The 23,489-nt window shown below is 45.9% G+C and overlaps 1 protein-coding gene across 8 annotated transcripts in view; it reads left to right on the forward strand.

Moving 5' to 3' along the window:
• Positions 1 to 16,212, forward strand: part of DAGLA (diacylglycerol lipase alpha) — a 102,481-nt gene extending 86,269 nt beyond the window's left edge. For 7 of the 8 annotated variants that reach the window (XM_065591821.1, XM_065591823.1, XM_065591822.1 and 4 more), the window contains one exon: positions 225 to 16,212. In XM_065591821.1, the coding sequence (XP_065447893.1) occupies positions 225 to 1,152 (928 nt within the window). In that variant the 3' untranslated portion in view covers positions 1,153 to 16,212. The remainder of the gene's footprint in view (positions 1 to 224) is intronic. The other variant, XR_010600434.1, reaches the window with a different exon arrangement.
• The last annotated feature ends 7,277 nt before the right edge of the window (positions 16,213 to 23,489 follow it).

The following is a 23,489-nucleotide window of genomic DNA, read 5'->3' on the forward strand; positions in this document are numbered from 1 at the left end:
CTGACAGTGTTGGGAGGTAGGAGGTGGAGATTGAGATGCTGACTGCCAAGGTGTATGTGATGGTGCTGGGCCCAGAGGTGATATTTGATGTGCACTCAGTAAGCAGAGCTATGTTGGGGGTGAGAGATGGTGTCTGGGACTCCCTCATTTACACAGGAATGAGCTGGCATCAGTCAGGTTTCAGAGTCATGCAACTGCTTCATGTTTTTGTTCTCTCTTTGCAGGAGCAAGTCCCATTCTGAAATCAGTTTGGAGGGGTTTTATGAGACCAAGCTCCTTTCTCTTGTGCAGAAGGACCCTGTGGAGCTACTGCTTCTGGATACCAAGGAGCGCTTGTCTGTGGAGCTGCAGGACCGTCGCGCTCCTCTCGCTACCATGGAGAGTCTGTCTGACAATGAGTCCATCTACAGCTTTGAGTCGAGGCGCTCCTCTGGCTTCCGGAGCATCCGCGGTTCACCCAGCCTCCACGTCGTCATGGAGAAGGATGAGACTCACTGCTTTTATATAGACCCCGTTATCCCTGAGGAGAACCCCTCCCTCAGCTCACGGACAGAGCTGCTTGCTGCCGACAGCCTCTCCAAACACTCCCAGGAGACCCAGCCCCCAGAGGTCTTGCACAACAGTGGTGGCACTACTCCCCAGCGACGCAGCAGTGAGGAAGGAGCTGGTAGCGAAGGGGACCATGTTTCCTTCACCCCTCGGGAGGAACTGACCCTCCAGAATGGACGGTTCACTGATGTGCCCAGTCCACAAGTGCTGGAGTTTGCTGAATTTATAGACAGCCTCTTTAACCTGGACAGCAAAAGCAGCTCCTTCCAGGACCTCTACTGCATGATGGTATCTGACAGCTCCAGTGACTTTGCTGAGATGCCCAAGTCAGTCAGTGATCAGGAGATCCTGCTGAGAGCACAGTATGAGCCCAACCTAGTCCCCAAGCCCCCTAGGTTGTTTGCTGGCTCAGCAGATCCCTCTTCTGGCATCTCAGTCTCACCCTCCTTCCCTCTGAGTTCGTCTGGGGAGCTTATGGACATCACTCCCACAGGCATGAGCAGCCAGGAATGCCTGGTCACTGACAAAATCCGGACTTCCACTCCAGCTGGTCATATGACCAGCCCTGCCAAGCAGGAGGACCTCATGATCTCAGCCCTCTAGTGCAGGAGTGGAGGGGTGAGGCTCCAAGAGCCAATCCCATGAGCTGAATGCTGGGATAACACTTGGAGGAGCTGGGCATTGGGCAGTTCGGAAGTGGGGGAGATGCCTGAGAATGTTCCTTCTGGGGTGCCATGCTGGTGGCATAGTGACGTCAGGGGGATGGATTCTGTATGCTGGGTTGTATGCTTAAGTTTGGGAGAAGATGTACTGCCTCTCAAAGCCTGCTACACTAAGAGGGGTCTCATCAATGGAGTTAGATGTTTGGTTTCCCTACCTCAGCCTACTGGATTAAATCAGGGGGCAGATTTCCTGCCTCAGAGCATCTGCTGAGGCACAGGGCTCAGATTTCCTGCTTGAGGGAGTCTGCTGGAGTCAGGGGGTGGATTCCCTGAGGTTAGAGGACTGGATTAACAAAAGTAAGGCTCGGATCCACCTCCCTGTTGTCATTTAAGTGGTGTCAATAGCGAGCAGATTGCGACTTTGGGCCCAATTGCACTAACACGTCATGTCTGACCCAAGCACCAATTCGTCACCCTTTCATGGTGTTTGTTTTTATAAGACACTCTCTCCCGTTTTAAAGCCATTGGAGCTGTATTCCCGGGGAATGCAGCCACCCTCTCCCTGACCAGGCGCAGCGAGAATCAGGCTGGCACTGTGTGTTTTCGCTCCCCCAATTACCTCTGAGTTCATTGACAACCAGGCTTCTTCTGAGAAGAAAGGAAATCCATGTACTAGAGAGCCGAAGGCCACTGCTGCATCCGTCCTCCACAAGAGGGGTGGAGAAGGTCTCTTGGGCCTCACCTTCATCACTTCACAGCTCCCTGGACCACTCAGAACTGGAGATGTTCCCACCACAGACTGACAGGATTTTCATCTCAATACCGCATGGATGGATTGGTTTAAACTAGCTTTTGGTATTTAAAAGGCTTGCCAGTGCCCAGCATTATCTGCCAGGTCCCTGTGGAGCCTGGGAGCCTCCTTGGGCCTGTTCCTGGTCGTCAGTCCACCTTCCCCACAGACCAACGCTGGTCTCTGCCATCGGAGTTCAGGGAAAAGATGAACCTTTACCAGGTGTTGAAATCTCATGTATGTTTACAGAGCTGCTAAGCTTTTCAGAAAGGTATTCATTACGCAAATTGGAAAGCCTTCCTGGAGCAAGAAGAATGTTCTCTCTCCCCTTCCCTTGCCGTTCCCTCAGTTTGGGGGCTGAGGGGAGAGTGGAGGGGGCAGGAGGTGCTGTTATTGCAAATCCTTGTTTCAAAGTGGAGGCCCTTTGATCCAAGCCCAAGGGGAAGCTGCATGCCTCCCCCCCGCCAGGGGTTCATCCCCTTCACCCCGCTGCATGACAGCTCGTTAAAAAGCCCCAATATATTGTCAACAAAATTGTGACTGAGCAACCACTCCTGTTGCTCTCAATTCCAGTGCCCAGGGTAGCCTGCTGGCTCTATTGAATGAATGGAAGGGATTTTCCGATGATGGAAGCAGGAGGGAGACTAACTGCCTAGGCAGTTAAACATACTGTGACCTACAAGAGTCCTCTAACTGGAAAAAGACTTCATATCAGAACTCAGCAGAATCAATCCGTGTCTCTGCAGCTCTGCCCTCCTTCACCGGAAAAGAATCCTGTTTGAGTCAGCAGTAAAATGCCCCATCTTACCGGAGCCCTTGGCTGTGCAATTCCCAGTACAGTGAGAATTCCATGCTTCTGATAGGTTAGCCCCATTACACAACAGGAATCGATGGGTCCAATCAACCAACACGGTACATCTTTGTTGTTGGTTGTTTGTGGTAGGTGCTGTACAAATACCAAACAAAAAAAAATGGTGTAAAATGGCACCAAATAAGAACAGGAACGTTTTTACCCCCACTCAGCATGGCAATGTTGAATTGGCTCCTATGTGTCCAGTGTGACAATATCATGTAGGGTAGATTCCCCAGTCCCCACCATGAAGTGCTTAGTCATTGGGAGTGCAGACGTTTCCATTTATAAATACTAAAACAAAATCTTTTAACTGTCCCAGTAGTTTAGATTCCAAATGTGACATTTCTTAAGACTCCGGCAATCAGAGGGAAAAATGTCCTCCAGATTCTAAATATCTTTTTTTTTTAATCTATTAGTTGCTGAGCAACAAAGTTCCTCTTTTTTTTTTTTTTTTAAATAGGCCCTACCAAAAAGAGCAGTATGGTGTGTTCCTCTTGCTGGCTTTGCAGCAACAGTTAACCAGCATTGTGCTGACAACATGAATGGTTCTGGCACCTGTACAAGAACAACTATTAATACCATCCTCCATTGGAAGTGCAGGGCAAGAACGCATGGTAAGGGAATTAAAAGGTGATTTTCAGGAAGGCATTACAATGAGCAGTACAGTTTAGAATAACAAGGGGAGTTGGCAGAATTTAGGGAGTCAGACTAACAGGCTAGGCTCACCACCTGCAGCAGTCTGCTGAGGGTGCTGCAGTGTGGACAAGGTGACACCCTGCCTTAAGCTGTCTGCTAGCCTTGGGGAAGGGGTGCACGTTCCTGCCTTGCCCAGTAGGGTGGTAATAATAACACTTAGCACTTATCTAGCGCTTTATATCTTCAAAGCACTTTACAAACATTAATGAAGGAATCATCCCAACCTCTAGTAGTTAGGTACGTACCTACTGTATTAGGAGATGCCTCAGAAAATCTGATGAGGCTAGGTGAAGCCGGTTCCCAATTTTGGGAGATTAGGGGGTCAGAGTCACAGAAATTATGGGATCAGATAGCTTCCCTGTTGGTGAAGGTTTTGTTAGCATTTAAGTGATTTCACTAGTGACCAGATTATAACTAATGGGTCACACTATTGCACTAAGATATCACGTCTGACCTGGGCACCCCTTTGTTGCAGTTGTATGTTTTAACAGTGTCTACTTTTTCAAAACCATTGGATTACAGGGAATTCAGAAGCTCTCTCCCTGATCAGCTGTAGAGGAATCAGGCCAGCAGGGTGTGTTCTTGCTCCCCAGTTTACATGCTCTGTGGCTATGGAGCTTCTGCCCAGGATTTGGAAATATGCAGCCTCCGGTGTCCCAGGGCTGCCGCTGACCAAAGAAGAGGGGAGTCGAGGTGTGAAAGGGTCCAATTAGCAAAGTTTCCAACTCCAGTATCTCATGGCCTCCCCTCTTGTAGTCATTTTTCATTGTCCCCTCCTGGGAAATCAGGACTCTTTGCATAGAGTAAACCCATGCTCTCTCAGCCCCAGCGCTGCCCAAACACACGTTAAATTTCCCCCTTGAAGTGACTGATGCGTAACTCCACCCCATTGTCTTATGCATTATAGAGAGCATTTGCAAAACGCAGACTCCCATTGCACCCAAAAGAACATATCTGATGTGTTCGTGTTTAACACTGAACCCATCACTTATCCGCCATACACACCCCATGCTGCACTCCACCTTCTCTGCCTTTCCTCTGCTCTGATACGTTTTCTGAGACAACCATACCTAGCACTTAAGATTCCTTCACTGCTTGACTGCTGGATTTTATCCTCCAGCTCCTGTGCAGCCACCTTGTGCCTTTAATGTTTGGATGGTCCATTGAAATGTCAATGGAACATCATAATGTGACTGGGGCAGTACTGGATGTACCTGACATGTTAGAGAGCAGCTAAGCTGTTTAATCGTTTGTGTCAGTTCTTGGGGCACACTCTTGCCTTCCATCCCAATCAGTGGGTGATTGGTATTGGAGTGCCGTTCCAGTGAAGGATCAGAGCAGAAGGCACCCAAATTGCTGGAGCTGAGAGGCTGGGTTTTGTGCACCTTAAAAATTAAAATGTATAAAGTGAAACCTAATACACCAATGCAGCTTTGCCAAAGAGTCCTACAAAGCAATCTCCCCAATTAGGCACTTTGTGGTTAGCTGAATAATAATGAGACTGCACTTGCATAGCATGTTTTATCTTCAAAGCCCATAGCAGACTGTGATGGACTGTAACCCTGAAACCTTGGAACATTCAGGGACCACATGGGAGGCTTTAAACCATTGTAACAGCACCAGTTTAACTCCCATATTTCCTAGGTCAAAGAGAGACGGGCTCTAATCCTATCTCTGAAAGTAGTAAGGATCCATGAAGGGCCGTGTGTGCTTGGGTGATCAATATTTCTCTTGTGCTTTTTCAAACATTGGCATATTTCTGAGCTGCCCTCTGAGCTTTAGGAGCTTGATCCAAAGCCTATTGAAGTTAATGGAGAGATTCCCGTTGGATCCAGCCTTTGGAGCAGTTTTACATCAGGTTTTAATGTGTGGAGATCTTTTCATAAATTATTTTCTTGTTTGTATTGTGGTAGCGCCTAGTCAGGGACCCGGACCCTCTTGTGCTAGGTGCTGCACAGACTCAGAACAAAAAGACAGTCCCTGCTGCAGAGAGCTGATGATCTCTCCATTACCCTTCCTTAGATCTGCACTTCTAGTTTGGGACCATCTCCTGCTGCTACCGCTTTCCTCTCTTCTCTCTTAAGCTGGTGTCTGCCTCTACCCCTTTCACTCAGTCAGGAGCCCTCTCCTCTCTTTTCTTGGTGCCCCAGATGGTGAGGTTACTTTATGTCAAGAAGATGGTGCCCCAGTCCACGTCCTGTTTGGCACCAGTTGCAGTGCTGTATCCCACCTGCCCAATCCTGACTCCATCCACCCAGCTCACCATTGCCTTGGCTTCCGCACTGCTGTCCACCTGTTCCCACCTGGAAAGATGCTGTGCCTGGTGGCGTCTATGAGAGTTGAAGGTGCTCAGCACTTCATAGGAAATGGTCAGGACTTTGCAGCTTGGAGCCCTAGGTGCTTACTCCACCTTCCGACGTATGATTTAGGTGTAAATTTGCAACTCTAGTAGTTTTTCCTCTTAATTTTATTCAGAAGTAGTGGTAGTTAATACAAAACACTATAGACTTTCCCGAGCTCTAAAATTGCAAAAATGGTCTAGAGCAGGGATGGGCAAACTTTTTGGCCGGAGGGCCAAATCGGCTTTCGGAAATTGTACAGAGGGCTGGTTAGGGGAGGCTGTGCCTCCACAAACAGCCAGGTGTGGGCCCAGCCCCTGCCCCCATCCCTCCCCTGGGGAGGCCCCCCCGACTCCTGCCCCATCCACATACACCCCGCTCCCTGTCCCCTGACCGCCCCCGCCCCCGAACCCTCACCCAACCCCTCCTCTCATTCCTGAATGCCCCGCCCCGGGGCCCCTGCCCCATCCAACCACCCCTTCTCCCTGACCGACCCCCGCTGCCCCATCCAACCCCCCCTCCTTCCTGATTGCCCCCTGGGACCCCTGCACTCATTCAACACCCCGTTCCTCACCCTCTGACCACCCCGACTCCTATCCACACCCCCGGCCCCTGACCACCCCCTGAACTCACCTGCCCTCTATCCAGTTCCCCCCACCCCGCTCCCTGCCCCCTTACCGCGCTGCCTGGAGCACTGGTGGCTGGCGGCGTGGTTGTGGCTGGAGCCAGCCATGCCACCGCGCAGCACAGAGCACCGGGTCAGGCCGCAGCTCTGCAGCTGCGCTGCCCAGCCGCCCAGAGCATTGCGCCGGCAGCGTGGTGTGCTGAGGCTGCGGGTGAGGGGGAACAGCAGGGGAGGGGTTGGGGGCTAGCCTCCCGGGCCAGGAGCTCAGGGGCTGGGCTGGAGGGTCCCGCAGGTCAGATGTGGCCCGCAGGCCGTAGTTTGCCCACCTCTGGTCTAGAGTGTAGACCTACAAATCATAACAGTGTACTCCCCTGAGTTCTATCTTTATGCTTATAGGATACTCCTACTAGTATTTTAATTTTAATAGCATTTAAAGGCCCCAATCAGGAATTGGATATTAAATTCAAATGTTTAATTTGTACACAAAGAAGGAAGTATGCAATAAACAACGAATAAAGAAAAGAAAGGGGTAGGCGAAAGAAGGAAACTACTAAACATAGATTCATAGATTCCAAGGCCAGAAAGGACCATTGTGATCATCTAGCCTTAACTTCTGTATAACACAGGCCATAGAACTTTCCCCAAATAATACCTCGATCATGTCGTTTAGAAAACATCCTATCTTGATCTAAAACTTGTTAGTGATGGAGAACCCACCACAACCCTTGGTAAATTGTGCCAATGATTAATTATTCTCACTGTTAAAATTTACTACTTATTTCCAGTCTTAATTTGTCTCATTTCAACATCCAGCCATTATATCATGTTACACTAAGGGATAGACGATCCCATTATTAAATATTGGTTCCTCATGTAGATACTTATAAACTTTCAAGTCACCTCTTAACCTTCTCTTTGTTAAGCTAAATAGATTGAGCTCTTTGAGTCTGTCACTGTAAGGCAGGTTTTCTAATCCTTTAATCATTCTTGTGGCTCTTCTCTGAACCCACTCCAATTTATCAACATCCTTCTTGAATTGCAGGCACCAGAACTGGAAACAGTATATCCAGCAGTGGTCGCACCAGTGCCAAGTATAGATGTAAAATAACCTCTCTTCAGAATCCTACTTCAGATTCCCCTGTTTATGCATCCCAGGATCACATTAGGTGTTTTGGCAGCAGCATCATGTTCAACTGATTAGCCATGGGGGATTTTTCACAAGGGGTTTCAATTATTTACGTGACTTGATCAGTATGATCTATCAATGCAAATACAAAATTCACATAGGAATATAGAAATTGTCATACTGAATTAGAATAGTGGTCCATCCAGTTTGCAGTCCCATCTCCAGCGCAGGCCAACATCAGTTGCTTGCTAGGAAAATGCAAGCAGGATGGGCAATTATTGAGTAAAATTCTAGTAGGGGCATTTTCCTCCTGATCCTCTCAGCTACAGTTTGACTTGTGCCTTGAAACATGGGAGTTTATGCATCCTTGAACTTTGTTTTCTTTTTATTTTATGTAATGTAATTCTAAATGTTCTCATTGTCCAAGTACATGTCCATTTTTTAAATCCTGCTAAACTCTTAGCCCCCGTGATATCTTGTGGCAGGGAGTTCTGCAGGCTAATTTAACATGTATAAAAAAGGCTTTTCCTTTTTATACATTTTAAATATAGAATCATAGAGCTGGAAGGGACCTCGAGAGGTCATCTAATCCAGCCCCCATTGGCCTGGAGCGGCAAACCACGGCCAGTGGGAGCCGCGATCGGCCGAACTTGCGGACGCGGCAGGTAAACAAATCAGCCCGGCCCGCCAGGGGCTTTCCCTGAACAAGCGGCAGCCCACTTGAGAACCACTGATCTAGACCATCCCTTACAGGATTCTTTAACCTCCCTAGGCAATTTATTCCAGTGCTTAATCACCCTGACAGGAATGTCCTAATGTCCAACCTAAACCATCCTTGCTGCAATTTAAGACCATTGCTACTTGTTCTATCCTCAGAAGTTAAGGAGAACAATTTTTCTCCCTCCTGCTTGTAACAACCTTTTATGTACTTGAAAACTGTTATAATGTCCCCCCTCAGTTTTCTCTTCTCCAGACTAAACAAACCCAGTTTTTTCAATCTTCCCTCATAGGTCATGTTTTCTAGACCTTTAATTATTTTTGTTGCTCTTCTCTGGACTTTCTCCAGTTAGTCCACATCTTTCCTGAAATGTGGTGCCCAGAACTGGACACAATACTCCAGGTGAGGTCTACTGAGCATGGAGTAGAGCGGAAGAATTATGTCTCAAGTCTTGCTTACAACACTCTTGCTAATATATCCCAGAATGATGTTTGTAATAGTGTTATACTGTTCACTCATATTTAGCTTGTGATCCACTATGACCCTCAGATCCCTTTCCGCAGTACTAGGCAGTCATTTCCCATTTTGTAGGTGTGCAACTGATTGTTTCTTCCTAAGTGGAGTGCTTTGCATTTGTTCTTACTGAATTTCATCCTATTTACTTCAGACCATTTTTCCAGTTTGTCCAGATCATTTTGAATTTTAATCCTATCCTCCAAAGCACTTGCAACCCCTCCCAGCTTGGTACTATCTGCAAACTTTATAAGTGTACTCTCTATGCCATTATCTAAATCATTGACGAAGACATTGAACAGAACCGGACCCAGAACTGATCCCTGTGGAACCCCATTTGAATTACTGATAACTACTCTCTGGAAATGGTTTTCCAGCCAGATATGCACCCACCTTATAGTAGCTACATCTAGGTTGTATTTCCCTAGTTTGTTTATGAGGAGGTCACGCAAGACAGTATCAAAAGATTTATTAAAGTCAAGATATACTACATGTACCGCTTGCCCCCCATCCACAAGGCTTGTTACCCAGTCAAAGATACGGTCCCTTTCAGTTTTATTGAATGTTCCTTTGTACTGGAACACCTTATCTACCTTCGTGATATTGTTCAGTATTTTATATATCTTTATGATGTCCCCTTCTGATTTGTCTCATCTCTATACCTATGCAGTCCCAATCTTACCCATAGCTTCATATGGAGGTTTTTCCATGCTTCTGCTCAGAACTGCACACAGTATTCCCAGGGAGGATATCTCATTGATGTACAGAATGGCATTATATAATATTTTCAGTAGCTTTCTCTCTCCCATTCTTCGTGCATTGTAATATTTTGTCTGATTTGTTGACCACAGCTGGGCATTGAGCAGAGGTCTTCATTGAACTGTCTACAATGATGCCCAGGTCTTTTTTCCCTGAGTTGTTACAGTTACTTTGGAACCAGAAAGGCATATGAGCAGTTCAAATTAATGAAGCTAATGGGCATTGTAAGGAATAATCAACACTGAGTTTCAGCTGCTGTTGTGTTCCCCATTTGCCGTTCTTGGCTAGGCCCTTCTGAAATCCCTTAAGGTTTTAGTCTTCTCCAATCTTGGCTAATCTAAATTTTTTTTTGTCATCTTCCAGTGTTTCCACCTGGTTAGCACTGATTCTAGTATGGAATCTGGAGAGCACCCCACTGCTAACAAGGCAGAACAAATATCACCCAGCCTATGCAAAATGTTGATATTTTCCTTTGCAGGTTTTACTTGCAGAACAAGCAGGTCTATAAATTCCGTGTGGCAGCTTGGAACGTCCTCGACTGCTCAGTTCCAGGCTATCTGCCATTCCTCTGCTTGTGTACATGCGTACATGCACACTGGCAAGTACCTTGTGTACTTTTAAACGCCACCTGCTCCAGCTAAGTCTCACTTTACCATTGTGCAGGAGGGCAGCCTAGTAAAATGTTTAATTTCCCATGGTGATGAGTAGCGCTTTCTCTGCGGTAGGTGCCTTGGGAACTCCCCCTTCTGGTGCTTTGCTAGAGCCTGGTCTTCATTATGCTAAGTAAAGCAAGCTAACCCCAATTTATCCCTTCTCCCCATATACACAACATATGGACAGTCTGGCTGTAGAGACTTTCTTACTTTGTGGCAAGGACAGTGGCTTTTAATCTACTCTTTCTGGTTACAGTAGCTCTGTGTGATTTGTATGTTCTGTAGATAGCACATAGATTTTAATACTTTCCTGATAAGGTGATTAAGTAAATAAAATGCCATAACACTTGCTGGCAAGACATCTTAAGTTAACTTATTGCAAACCCCTACTAGTTCTGCCTTTTATCAAAGTCCCTCCAGCCTTCCACCAATTTGCAGAGTTAATTGTTTTCTTTTTTTCTGTCTGTAGTATGGTTTTAAGTCTCAGATTCTTTCTTCTGAAGATCCCTCCGCACTGCCACCGGTTTGTCATTGACATCTCTTATTTGAATCTACCCAAATTGAAGCTGGGTTTTTGCTAAGAGAGTCATTGTTTCGTTATGTTGCCCCAACCTTCACGCGTTCAGTTTCTCTGCATTTTTTCAGAGCAAAGGGACAATCCCCCTGATCCCTCTTCTTTCAGTTTAGGGTGATATTGGGAGTAAATGACTGTTAGCTAAGTGCATGCTCCCTCTCTATTGTTCCTTAGCAACAAAAGTTACTAGTCATAAGAATAGAGGGAAGTAAAAGAGTAATGGATTAAATGGGTAATGTATTAAGTCTGAGGACTCAGTGTAAAAGAAAAACCCAACATAGAACAAACAGGGGCAGTATTATTATGAGTATTACTAGTGTGGTAGGCGCTGTACAAAATGATATTTTACATGAACTATTAAACAAGAAAACAATAAATAGATTTAACAGTGTGGCAGCTTGCCCAGAACAAGGCATTATGTGCAGCGAGCTCGGTGTTGGTCTTTTAATAGTTAATTAAAGTTAAACTCAAAATTTGGCTGTCCGCACCTTTAAACTTGTAAACGAACACAAAAAGTAACCGCTTGGTCACAACATGCAAATGAAGGTCCTGACCCAGCCCAGCGTTCTAAGTTAGGACTGAGGAAGTCCTCTCCTGGCCCAGCTCAGGGCTGGCACCAGCAAAGGAAGCAGGTGCTTGGGGCGGCCAATGGAAAGGGGTGGCACATCCAGGTCTTTGGCAACAATTTGGCATCGGGTCCCTGCGTCCCTCTCGGAGCGAAGGACCCGCCACCAAATTGCCGCCGAAGAATGAAGCGGCGCGGTAGAGCTTCTGCCGAAGTGCCGCCGATCGCGTCTTTATCTTTTTTTTTTTTTCCCGCTTCGCTGCTTGGGGCAGCAAAAAAGCTGGAGCCGGCCCTAGCCCAGCTCCACCCCGCACTCTTCCTGGGATGAAGCAGGCAAACGTTCTTAATTTGCCTGTGCTTTCCTGATTGGTTAGTGTCTCTTTCCAGATCTTCTGGGCTCGTGGAGGACTAAGTCTTGGTGGTACCCAAGCCTGAGTGGGTTTGTCTCAGGCAGGTTGGTGTCAGAGTGCTGACACTTCCAGCCAGGAGCAGAGAAGGCCTGATAGAGCATTGGCACAAGCAGCAAATAGTCCTTATTGTCACTGAGAGATGACACACACATGCTCATAGGTGCCAACTTTCTTTGTTGCCGGTGGGTGCTCATGCCCCCCTGGCCCCGCCCCGACTCAACCCTTTCCCCGCCCCTGGCCCTGCCCCCTTCCAGCCCCTTCCCCAAAGTCTCCACCCCCAGCTGTTTTGCAGCGCAAGCGCTGGGAGGGAGGGGGGAGAAGCATGACGCAGCAGCGCGCTCGCGGAGGAGGCAGAGGTGAGCTGGAGCAGGGGGGCGGGGCTACAGGGAGCTGCCGGTGGGTGCTTAGCACCCACTCATTTTTCTCCATGGGTGCTCCAGCCCCAGAGCACCCATGGAGTCGGAGCCTTTGCTCATGCTCATTCCTCTCTAGCAGTGCACACAATCCCTCTTACGCTGTCTGAAGGAATGATCTAGAAATCCACTGCTCATTTTTCACAGAGGTTCTCTCCTCTGGTCTTCTATATGAGAGATTGTCCCCCTCTCTGTAGCCTCCAGCAGGACTGGCACAACCAGGAACTCCACTCTAACTTTTCAGTGGCTACCGTGGAATTTAAGGTCTCTGTATATTTCCACCACCACTCTCTTCCGAGCTGGAGCATCTCACGTCCTCTTGTTAATGTCCAGATTTGCAGTCAGCTGTGAAACTAAACTAACAGATGTCAAAGCCACATCTCTTGTCGATGGGTTCCCTCCAATGTTGTTCCTGAATGGTACAAGGTTACATTCCATTGCACATGCTGTGACTGAGCAAGCCTCACTGTCCTGCTGTGAGTTAGGCAACTATTATCCTCAGGAAAAGCGAGGAAGAGAGGTAATTACGTGCCCAAGGTCACATAGTGAGTCTTTCTTAGGGCATGTCTACACCTAGCAGTACAATCAATGCAGTGAGTGTCGATTTAGCGGGTCTAGTGAAGACACACTAAATCGATGGGAGAGTGCTTTCCCATCGATTTGCGTACTCCACCTCCCTGAGAAGCATAAGGGAAGTCGACGGGAGACGCTCTCCCGTCAACACAGTGCAGTGTAGCCACCGTGGTAAGTGGATCTAACTATGTCGACTTCAGTTACGTTATTGACGTAACTGAAGTTGTGTAAGTTAGGTCAATTTACTTTAATAATGTAGACCAGGTCTTAGATACACGATTAGAATTTGGGAGTTCCTGGCTCTGAAGCCTGTGCTCAAGTCACTAGATCATCCTCCTCTTGCAGAAAAGTTTGTAAAGAATGTGTGAGATGGATTGAGCAGCATTCTTTTCCCTTCAGCCTCAAGCCCCTGTTGGGGTGTGTCTCTTATGTGCTAGTAATATTCCCTTCCCACCTACTAAGATCCCTTATTATGATAGAGGCCACTCCTGGCACCTCCTTTGCCCCCACAACAGGAAGTTGTGATACAGCAGGGATCATCCCATGGAGACTGCAGTTCCTGTTTGCTTTGATCAGTGTTTTACACCCCACTCTAAGAGTCAGGGGCTTCACTGCCAAGTAAGATTCTAGGAAACCATATTAATGTGGTGGGCAAAGACTGAAACCCAAATCTCTGTGAGTATAAATCCTGTGTAACTGGAATTCTGATGAGTTCTCTAGAAAGGAAGCCCCTAAACTAGAACTGTAGTCCCCGAAGTGTGGGGTGCTGTTCTCCCCACATCAAGAGGCTAGTTGTGGGGCTCTCAGCTCCCTCAATGGGGTGGGTGTGCCAGAGGCAGCATGCTGTCTTGCTGCTACTGTTCCCACATTCCACTGTGGTGGGTTTCCGCTTCAGCATCTCCCTGCCAAATTCATGCCCCGTGCTTCTCTCAGAGCCATCTCACTCTGTACCCTGAACAGGAGGAGAAGGGATGAGGATGCTGTTGGCATAAACTGTGGCTCTTTAAAGGCATATACACTGGAAAATTCAAAACAAAACCAGGGGGAGAGCAAATCCAGTTCCCCGATGTATGAATTTTGTCATAGGAAATGGTCCCAGGAGACATCAGGAAATGTATGAACTTGCCTTCAAGCACTTTGCTGTCTCCATTAATGTTGTTTTCATTGCTTGGATTCATGTCTTTGTTGTGCCTTTGTTTTCTATTACAATGCAAGGATCCTGTTTGGGACAGGACACCTGGCCTATAGTTTCCTTTTCCCACCTGCAGAGACAGGTACAGTGCTCCTACTTGGGAATGGGGAAGGAAGGGAGATGACAGGTGGGGGCTGGACCAGCATCACTCTGGCTGCCAGTCTCTGTTTTCCCATCTTGGTTAGGCCATGCCATGTTTCCTCACTGTCCCCAGCTCCCTCAGGTTGTCTTAAAGTGCCAATAGCAAAGCCTGACTGATCTGAAGCAGGTCTCCTTCTCATACCCACACAATCATATAAGTCACCCTGCCGGATCGATCTAGTCTGGTATCTTGTCTTGGGCAAGGACAGTTTCCTGCTGTACTATGGGAAAGTGACCCCCGACATGCACCATGTCTAGCCAGTCATGCAATTCTGTCCCCTGGCTGGTGATCAGAAGATCTAGTAATAATAAGCAAAACTGCCCCTGTTTTTAACTCTGGTTCTGTTCTGCAAGATTTCATGATGAAAGGAACTTACTGTGTTTAAACTGTGCATTGTATTTATGGTGTAACTGACTGCACTTAGACTGTGGCTCTAGAACAGTGATCTTCCAACGCCAGACTCTGACATTAGTGGGGTGGGATTTCTGCTCCTCTCATCCCTGTGTTTGAATCCCCTGCTAACATGGCCATGCCTTGTATTGCTTTTCTGTTACATAGGAGAGGTCCATCCAGCCATTATGTCCATGAGAGAGGGAAATGGTTATTTTGCCACTAGTTTAAATGATTTTGCAAAAATAAATACAATGCAGTGTAGGCAAAAGCCTCCATCAATATTGATTGGAGCTCCACTTTTCTGCTGTTCGTCATAGTCCTAGTGAAGTTCTGATGTTCCAAAGTACATGGTACATGGGCAGTACTGGAGGGGCGTTTTCCACTCCCACATAGCATGTATGTTATTCGACATTCAGACTGGTTTATTGGCAGTTGCCTGCATGGTCTGTCTTGTCTTAATACACACTTTGGGGGCACGGTGCATACAACGCGCTTGCATCAGAGGTGTGATTGATGGATCACTCCCATGCACCATATCATGTCTCAACACCCATATCAGCATGTCTGTGGCGCCCGCTGGCGGCCACTGTCTTGTGGAGAAGTGACTTCATCTGCGATGCAGAGGCCTCTGCTCCAAGCTCCCCCGCCAAGCTGCTGCAGTCAGAGATAGAGGTCAATTCAAAGCAAGAGCCTCAAGCTCCCACTTCAGACTGTTGATAAATCCAGTGAATGGTTTATAGGTGGTGAGTCACCTCCCCATCCCTGTGGTCAGAATGGTGGCCATCAGGAGAAGGTATGCTGCTGCCTTTTAAGACTCTTTCAATTAGCCTGGCCTTCTGCAGGCGAGTCTTGTAATGATAACTGCCTGCCTGCCTGGCCTCCCAAGTATGCTGCTGCTCATGTGCAGATGGCAAGAAGAGAGGAGCCCAGATAAAGCTCTCTTTATGCCCTAGTCTGCTCACTTTCCCTGTTGCATGCCCCTTGGGATGGAGCCCAGTTACATGGACTCAGTGTTACAGAACACCCAACTTTGTTCTAATGGGGCCTTTGGGCCCTTGCACTTGGGGGGGGGGAGGCTTTAGCAAATGATTGTTGCTATGGAGAAAGGTTTGTGTACAGGAGATCACACTCCTTTCCCGTTCCCCATTCCCCTCCTCTTCAACAGAAGTCAAGGCCCCTCTGTGTAGGAAAGCCCCACTGTCTGCTTCTTTCACCCTTTTTCACAGCTTGTGCTGGGGCAAATTGGACCAGGGCAATTTCTAGCAAACTCATTCACCCCACATGCCTGTTTAGAGTTTAGAGTCTTTGCATCATTGTGGAGAAGGCAACCCCCTTCTATCCAGCCCTGAGCTGCTCCAACTCCCTCTCCTGGGCCTTAGAGAGCCTTCATATGCAATCACTGGGGAAGCAGCAAAGGAGCCCATGTTCTCACACTCGCTCAAGAGGTCACTGCCCTTCCCAAAAATGCTGCCTGCTGGATCCCTGCTCCACATTGCCCCAGCATGAAGGCTATAAGGAAACTCAAGCACTCTTCATGTGCCATTCTCACGTGACTTTTTTGTACCTATGTATGAAAGATCTAAACTAATATTGCTGTAAAGAAAGATACAAATTAATATAGCATATTATATAAAGATATATGTATATAAAGGTTTCTGTATATTGTATAGAGCTGTGTATAAAATGGATGTAGAAGTATGGCTGGTGTATGTGCCTCCCCCAAGCTTGGCCTGGAGAATGGTAGAGCCATATAGTTTGACTGATGTGATGTCTTAAAGGACTGTGAGCAAGGATGAGAGAGTTGGGAGAAAATAACCCTATCTCTGTTGCCAAGGCCCAGGGAACAACCAGATACTGCTTCATCATTAAGGCTGCCTGGGGGGTTTCTGTGGAGAGGCATTCAGATGATGCTGAGGTAATCTCCGGGGCCATGTATCTCCCCTCTATAGATCCCTGGGTTCTGTATCTCTCCCCCATACAGCTCTAGAGCTGGTATCTCCTCTTCTCCTTGGAGATCCTGGTAGCCCTGTATTTCCATTCCTCTTCCCAATCCCCTGCACCCATTCTGACCTCTAAGCCTTGTATCTCTCCCTGAAAATACTAACCTCTCTGTGTCCCTGGGCAGCTCAACATGAATCATAAAGGAGAATCCTGATAGCGACAGGAAACTCCATGAGCTAGAAAGTAGAAAATGCAACCTAATTGTCTTCTTTCTAGTAAGGAGGAGTTGACTAAGAACGCGAGGGTTACAGGGAAGTTTGCTACTAGTAACTATCAGCTATCTGAAATCAACATGCTGAGAAATGGGGTTAACATGAACAAGGGCAGTAGATTCAAAGAAACAACTCCTTTTGGCAAAAGGTGTGCAGTGGAAGAAAGTATGAAAATCCACCAGTGTGGAAGAATGTTGGAAAGACGCCATCAGAAAGAGGCCATAAGCCTTCTGCAAAAGAAACATGCAAGGAAGAAGTGGTGACCAGTGTAGCCTCACAGAGATCTGAGAGTAAAAGCTCTTCAAGGCAAAGGATATATTTTAATTGATGCTTGTAAAGCTGTTTGTGACTGTAAAAGTGCTGCTCGCAATATTTTTATGAATAATAATAGTAAACCTGTCCTGGAAATGGAAAAGGAGCAAGGGAACCAGACAAGAATACACAGGTAAGGAGAATATGGGGAACAATCTGGATGAGATCATGCTGCACAAAGGGACTAAGGGGAACAGGGGCATGGTCAGCTGTTAGAAATATAGGGGCAGAGGGAAAGAGTGCTAGAAAGAGAATACAGTAACTCCTCGCTTAACGTTTTAGTTATGTTCCTGAAATTGCGACTTTAAGCAAAACGATGTTAAGTGAATCCAATTTCCCCATAAGAATGAATGTAAATAGGGGGGGTTAGGTTCCAGGGAAATTTTTTTCACCAGACAAAAAACTATAGAGAGAGAGAGACACACACACACATACAGAGTATACGTTTTAAACAATTTAATACTGTTCACAGCTATGATGCTTGTGAAGCTTGGTTGAGGTGGTGAAGTTAGAGGGTGGAAGAGGGTGGGATATTTCCCATGTAATGCCTTGCTGCTAAATGATGAACTAGCACTAGGGCTCAGCCCTCAGGGGTTAACACGTTGTTACTGTAGCCTCTCTCACTCTACAAGACAGCAGGAATGGAGGGGAGGGGAGGTAGCATAGCAGACAGAGACAGACACACACCTTGTGTGTGGGAGAGAGAGAGAAATGCACACTGCCCCTTAAAGTAAGTTGACCTACTCTTAAGTGCATTGTCTTTTTAAGTGGATCAGGAAGTTGAGACAGCAGCTGCTGCCCCAAGCTCTCTCTGTCTCCGTCCATGTCCCCTCCCTGCTCTATATGGAGAAGGGGTAAGCAGGGTGTAGGAGCAGGGGGGAGGGGGACACCCTGACATTAGCCCCCCCCCACCTCCCCTGCACAGCAAGCAGGAGGCTTGGGGAGCAGCTCTAAGGCAGAGGGCAGGAGCAGCACATGGCAGTGGGGGGAGGGACAGCTGAACTGCCGGCAATTGGTAGCCTGCTGGGCAGATGCTGCACAGGGAACTTAGGGGACCAGGAGCTGATGGGGGGCTGCCGGCCCACCCCACCAGCTAGCTCCAACAGGCTGCTCTTTCTGCAAGCAGTGGACAAAGCAGGAGGCTGCCAAATGATGTTAGAAGGGAGCATTTCACAACTTTAAACAAGCATGTTCCCTAATTGATCAGCAACAAAACAACGTTAACCGGGATGACTTTAAGTGAGGATTTACTGTAGCCCCATTAACTCCCTATGTGCGGGTTAGACTAGATGGCCCTTGTGGTCCCTTTTAACTCTGATTCTATGATTAATAAATCAAGTGGAATAGTTCTCTGAATATTTGTTATGGCCATTCCCAGGTGAGACCCAGGGCTGTTGGGGGAATTAATAACTCCTAAAATGACTGAGCTATTGAACTACTTATAAAAATTTCTAAAAAAAAATGAGTTTATATATATATATTTAATAATCCATAAACAGGAACAAGTAACCATGTAAATATAGCTACTGGTGAGAAAAAAATGTGAATATGTACAAAGCAGGCACTCTGGATGTTAAACATCTTACAGTGTTAAGGGAACTAGCTAATGAAGCACTGACAATTATTTTTGAAAAATCATGGAGTACTGTGCAGGTATTAGAGAACTAGAGAAGCAAATGTGATGACAGATCTTCAAAAAAATAAAATAAAAGGATGACCCTGGCAATTACCATCTGGTAAGTAATTTCTATTCCTAAACAAGAGATAGTGAGAGCAAATCTGTAGGGGTTATCTAGGAAATGATGGTATGAACTGAATACAGGGCAAATCACACCAAATGAATTTGGTAATTGTTAATCAGATTCCAAAACCGGCAGACAAAGTAATAACTAGGGCTGTCATGTGATTAAAAAAAATTAATCGTGATTAATTGTATTGTTAAACAATAATAGAATACCATTTATCTAAATATTTTTGAATGTTTTCTACATTTTCAAATATATTGATTTCAGTTACAACACAGAATACAAAGTGTACAGTGCTCACTTTATATTTATTTTTATTACAAATATTTGCACTGTAAAAAACAAAAGAAATAGTATTTTTCAATTCACCTAATACAAGTACTGTAGTGCAAGCTCTTTATCATGAAAGTTAAACTTACAAATGTAGAATTATGTACAAAAATAACTGCATTCAAAAATAAAACAATGCAAAACTTTAGAGTCTACAAGTCCACTCAGTCCTATTTCTTGTTCAACCAATCGCTAAAACAAACAAGTTTGTTTACATTTGCAGGAGATAATGCTGCCTGCTTCTTGTTCACAATATCACCTGAAAGTGAGAACAGGTGTTCACATGGTACTGTTGCAGCTGGTGCTGCAAGATATTTACATGCCAGTTTTGCTAAAGATTTATATGTCCCTTCATGCTTCATCCACCAGAGGACATGCGTCCATGCTGATGATGGGTTCTGCTCGATAATGATCCAAAGCAGTGCAGGCCAATGCATGTTTATTTTCATCATCTGGGTCAGATGCCACCAGCAGAAGGTTGGTTTTCTTTTTGGTAGTTTCTGCATCAGAGTGTTGCTCTTTTAAGACTTCTGAAAGCATACTCCACACCCCATCCTGATCAGAGTTTGGAAGGCACTTCAGATTCTTAATCCTTGGGTTGAGTGCTGTTGCGATCTTTAGAAATCTCACATTGGTACCTTCTCTGCGTTTTGTCAAATCTGCAGCGAAAGTGTTCTTAAAATGAACAACATGCTGAGTCATCATCAGAGACTACTATAACATGAAATATATGGCAGAATGGGGGTAAAACAGAACAGGAGACATACAATTCCTTCCCAAGGAGTTCAGTCACAAATTTAATTAACAAGTTATTTTTTAACGAGCGTCATCAGCATGGAAGCATGTCCTCTGGAATGGTGGCCGAAGCATGAAGGAGCATACGAATGTTTAGCATTTCTGGCACGTAAATACCTTGCAATACTAGCTATAAAAGTCCCATGCGAATGCCTGTTCTCACTTTCTGGTGACATTATAAATAAGAAGTGGGCAGCATTATCTCCCGTAAATGTAAACAAACTTGTTTGTCTTAGTGATTGGCTGAACAAGAAGTAGGACTGAGTGGACTTGTAGGCTCTAAAGTTTTACATTGTTTTGTTTTTGAGTATAGCTATGTAACAATAAAAAATCCACATTTGTAAGTTGCACTTTCATGATAAAGAGATTGCACTACAATACTTGTATGAGGTGAACAGAAAAATACTATTTATTTTGTTTATAATTTTTATAGTGCAAATATTTGTAATAAAAATAATTATATAAAGTGAGCAGTACAGTTTGTATTCTGTGTTGTAATTGAAATCAATATATTTGAAAATGTAGAAAAACATCCAAAAATATTTAATAAATTTCAATTGGTATTCTATTATTGTTTAACAGTGCGATTAACTGCGATTAATCGTGATTAATTTTTTAATCGCGATTTTTTTTTAGTTAATCGCGTGAGTTAACTGCGATTAATCGACAGCCCTAATAATAACCTGTGTAGCTGTATTGTACTTAAGAATTTTTACTAAATCATTTGAGACAGTATTTTACAAACTCTTACTTAAAAATTTCATTCAGATGGTCTTGGCTGTCAGGCCTGTAAGTAGACGAGAGCCATTATAAATGGTAGTATGTCAGGTGAGGAGAAAAGTGCTAATGGGATGCTCAAAGAACCATTGGTTAGGCCCCATTTTATGAGAAGGGTAGATTAATGATTTATGAAGCCTCTTCCAACCCACCTATGTAGCGTTACCTTGATCACTGTGGCTTTTAGACTGAAAGAGATGCCCAGTGCCACACCAGTGGAGTAATATCTGTTGAATAAATATTCTCTCCTACAGCAGGTGGCACTGTCTCCCTTGCACTCAACCACTGCTCTTCCTTATTGCAGAATCACCTCTCCCTGGAGGTTTCAGGCTCCCCGTTGCTCTGAGCCAACAGCGAAGTGACCAGAATACTGTTCACTCTGTGGGAAAGGTCTCTGGGGGCTTGCTGAGGTCGTTCCCTGGCTAGGCCCCTGACCAGTGCTCCTGTACTGGGCACTTGTATTCTGTGCAAGCACTTTGCAAGGTATCATATAGATACAATCACAGGACTATTTTATATAGAAGAGGTATCCAAAGTTTTCAGAGGTTTCTAAACTGTACTAGTTCTGTCCTCCCTCGGAGATCTGTTCAGTTGGGCTTGTGATGCTAAGTCAGCCTAGCTGCACTGCAGGAGGCTTAGGAAAGAGTAGTAGTAATAGAAATATTCAAAACTCTCAAACAATTCTGAAAGTTACCGCACAAGCTGGAGCTCAGGCTCTGATGCCTAGGGAGTGGGGTGGGCTTCAGAGCCCAAGTTGTGACTTCAAAGCACTGTTTACATAGTTATTTTTGGAGTGCTAATGTGAGCCCTGCTAGCCAAATCTCTCATCCTGATCTGGGAGATTAGCTTCGGCGTACTCAGTGTGGCCCCAGTGCATTGAGCGCTAGACTGGGACTTAGGAGGCCTGGGTTCTAATCCTCTGTCTACTGAGGGACCTTGGTTAACCTCATTCCTTTCTGGTGCCTACAGTACAATCAAGAGCTGTGACATACCTGATCTAGCTCCCAGTGTAGCCACAGTGGCATGGGCCAGCCCTGTCCAACCAGGACCCTGGTCTGTGTTCATGCAGCTCAAGTCTTTGCTGCTGTTGTTACTCAAGCTAGTTTTGAGTTAGCTTGCTCAGTGTGTACGTGTTCTGCACTCACACTCCCAATTGCAATGTAGACATACCTTTTGTGCCTCTGTGTCCCTCTGTCTTGTCTAGTTACATTGTGAGCTCTTAGGGGCAAGAGCTAATATGTACACAGCACAGCAGGGCCCTGATCTCGGTTGGGGCAGTAGAAACAGGAGCAGCACTTGCTTCTTCCTTTGAATGCGTCCAACATATCAGACCTTACATTTAGGTATATTAAAATATTAGGTCTAGTAAAATTATTTTAAGTCGTTTTTATGGCTCCCTTTGAACCATACACAGCTGGGTTGATGGTAACTACAGCACCTTGCTTCATAGGGGAGATACCCAGAATACCTCCAGTATGGTTTTGGTTCCATATGTACATAAAGAGAAGGTACCTGCCACTGTGGAATGGAAGTTTTAGAAGGGGCTTGTGAATAATGCAGCCATCCCAGACTCGTGTGGGTAACCCCTTTCTATCACACCATTCCACATTTCTTCTCTCTACCTACACACTTCAGGGGAGGCTTTCAAAAGGCATAAGTGGGAGTTCGGTGCCCAAATCCCCTCAACTTCCAATGGGAGTTAGGTGCTGAACTCCCTACGTGCCTTTGGAAATCACTCCAGTACGGAATAGTGAAACCACATTCGACTATTGTAGCTTTAAAAAAGTTAAAATTCACAGTTAAGTTACGCAACCCCCACCCCCACCACCCATGTAGCTGGGGTTAGGACGATTCTGAAACATCACTCGCTTTTCTAACTTTTGAAAGGAACAATGAACGATGCATTTTTGGCCTTACCCAGTTCCCACTGAAGTCAATGACTCCCATTTACTTCAATGGTGGCCAGGAGAGCCCTTTTATGCATGGCATCCTTCAGTGTAGAGTAGTCAACTGCATCCCTCATCACATCTTCAGGGTAGAATGGGGTGCTCTGGAGACTGCAGCCAGTATCTGAGGATTGAAAGTTATTAAGGTAGCTAATTGTTTTTATGTGGAGGGGAAGTCATTGGGCTGTGGAATAAGATAAGTAAATGGGGGTTGCATGGGACATATTGGGCTTTGTATCTTATACCCTGTTTCCCCGAAAATAAGACATCCTCCGAAAATAAGGCCTACTTACAGTTTTGCCTCTCGTTGTAATATAAGGCATCCCCCCGATAATAAGACCTCCCCGATAATAAGGCATCCACCGATAATAAGGCATTTTTCATTTCTGAAAAATAAGACATCCCCTGAAAATAAGACCTAGCGCATCTTTGGGAGCAAAAATTAATATAAGACACTGTCTTATTTTCGGGGAAACAGGGTAGTAGAAGGGTTGAAGAGGAGGACATTTATGGACTGCATGTATGGGATAGAATTCATATTTTATGGTCTCTTGACTACAGAGGGTAGATGGGGAGGGAAGAGCCTGGTCTTTGGTCTGTGTATGGTGGGCTGGAAGGGAGATGTTGCAGCTGGCTCGTAGAGGGAGAGTGAATTGTGGGAGGGCATGTTAGGTGGCTGATGTAGTGGACTGGCTTGTACGTGAGTGCATTGAGGGTTTCTGATGTCACACTGGTAGGTGCAGTGGTAGAGGAGAGCTACATTGTCTCACTCTATTGCAGAAGTGAGCAAACTACGGCCCGCATGCCGCATCCGGCCCATGGGACC

The sequence above is a fragment of the Chrysemys picta genome, chromosome 4 (assembly GCF_011386835.1).
Source record: "Chrysemys picta bellii isolate R12L10 chromosome 4, ASM1138683v2, whole genome shotgun sequence".
In the NCBI taxonomy this organism is placed as follows: Eukaryota; Metazoa; Chordata; order Testudines; family Emydidae; genus Chrysemys; species Chrysemys picta.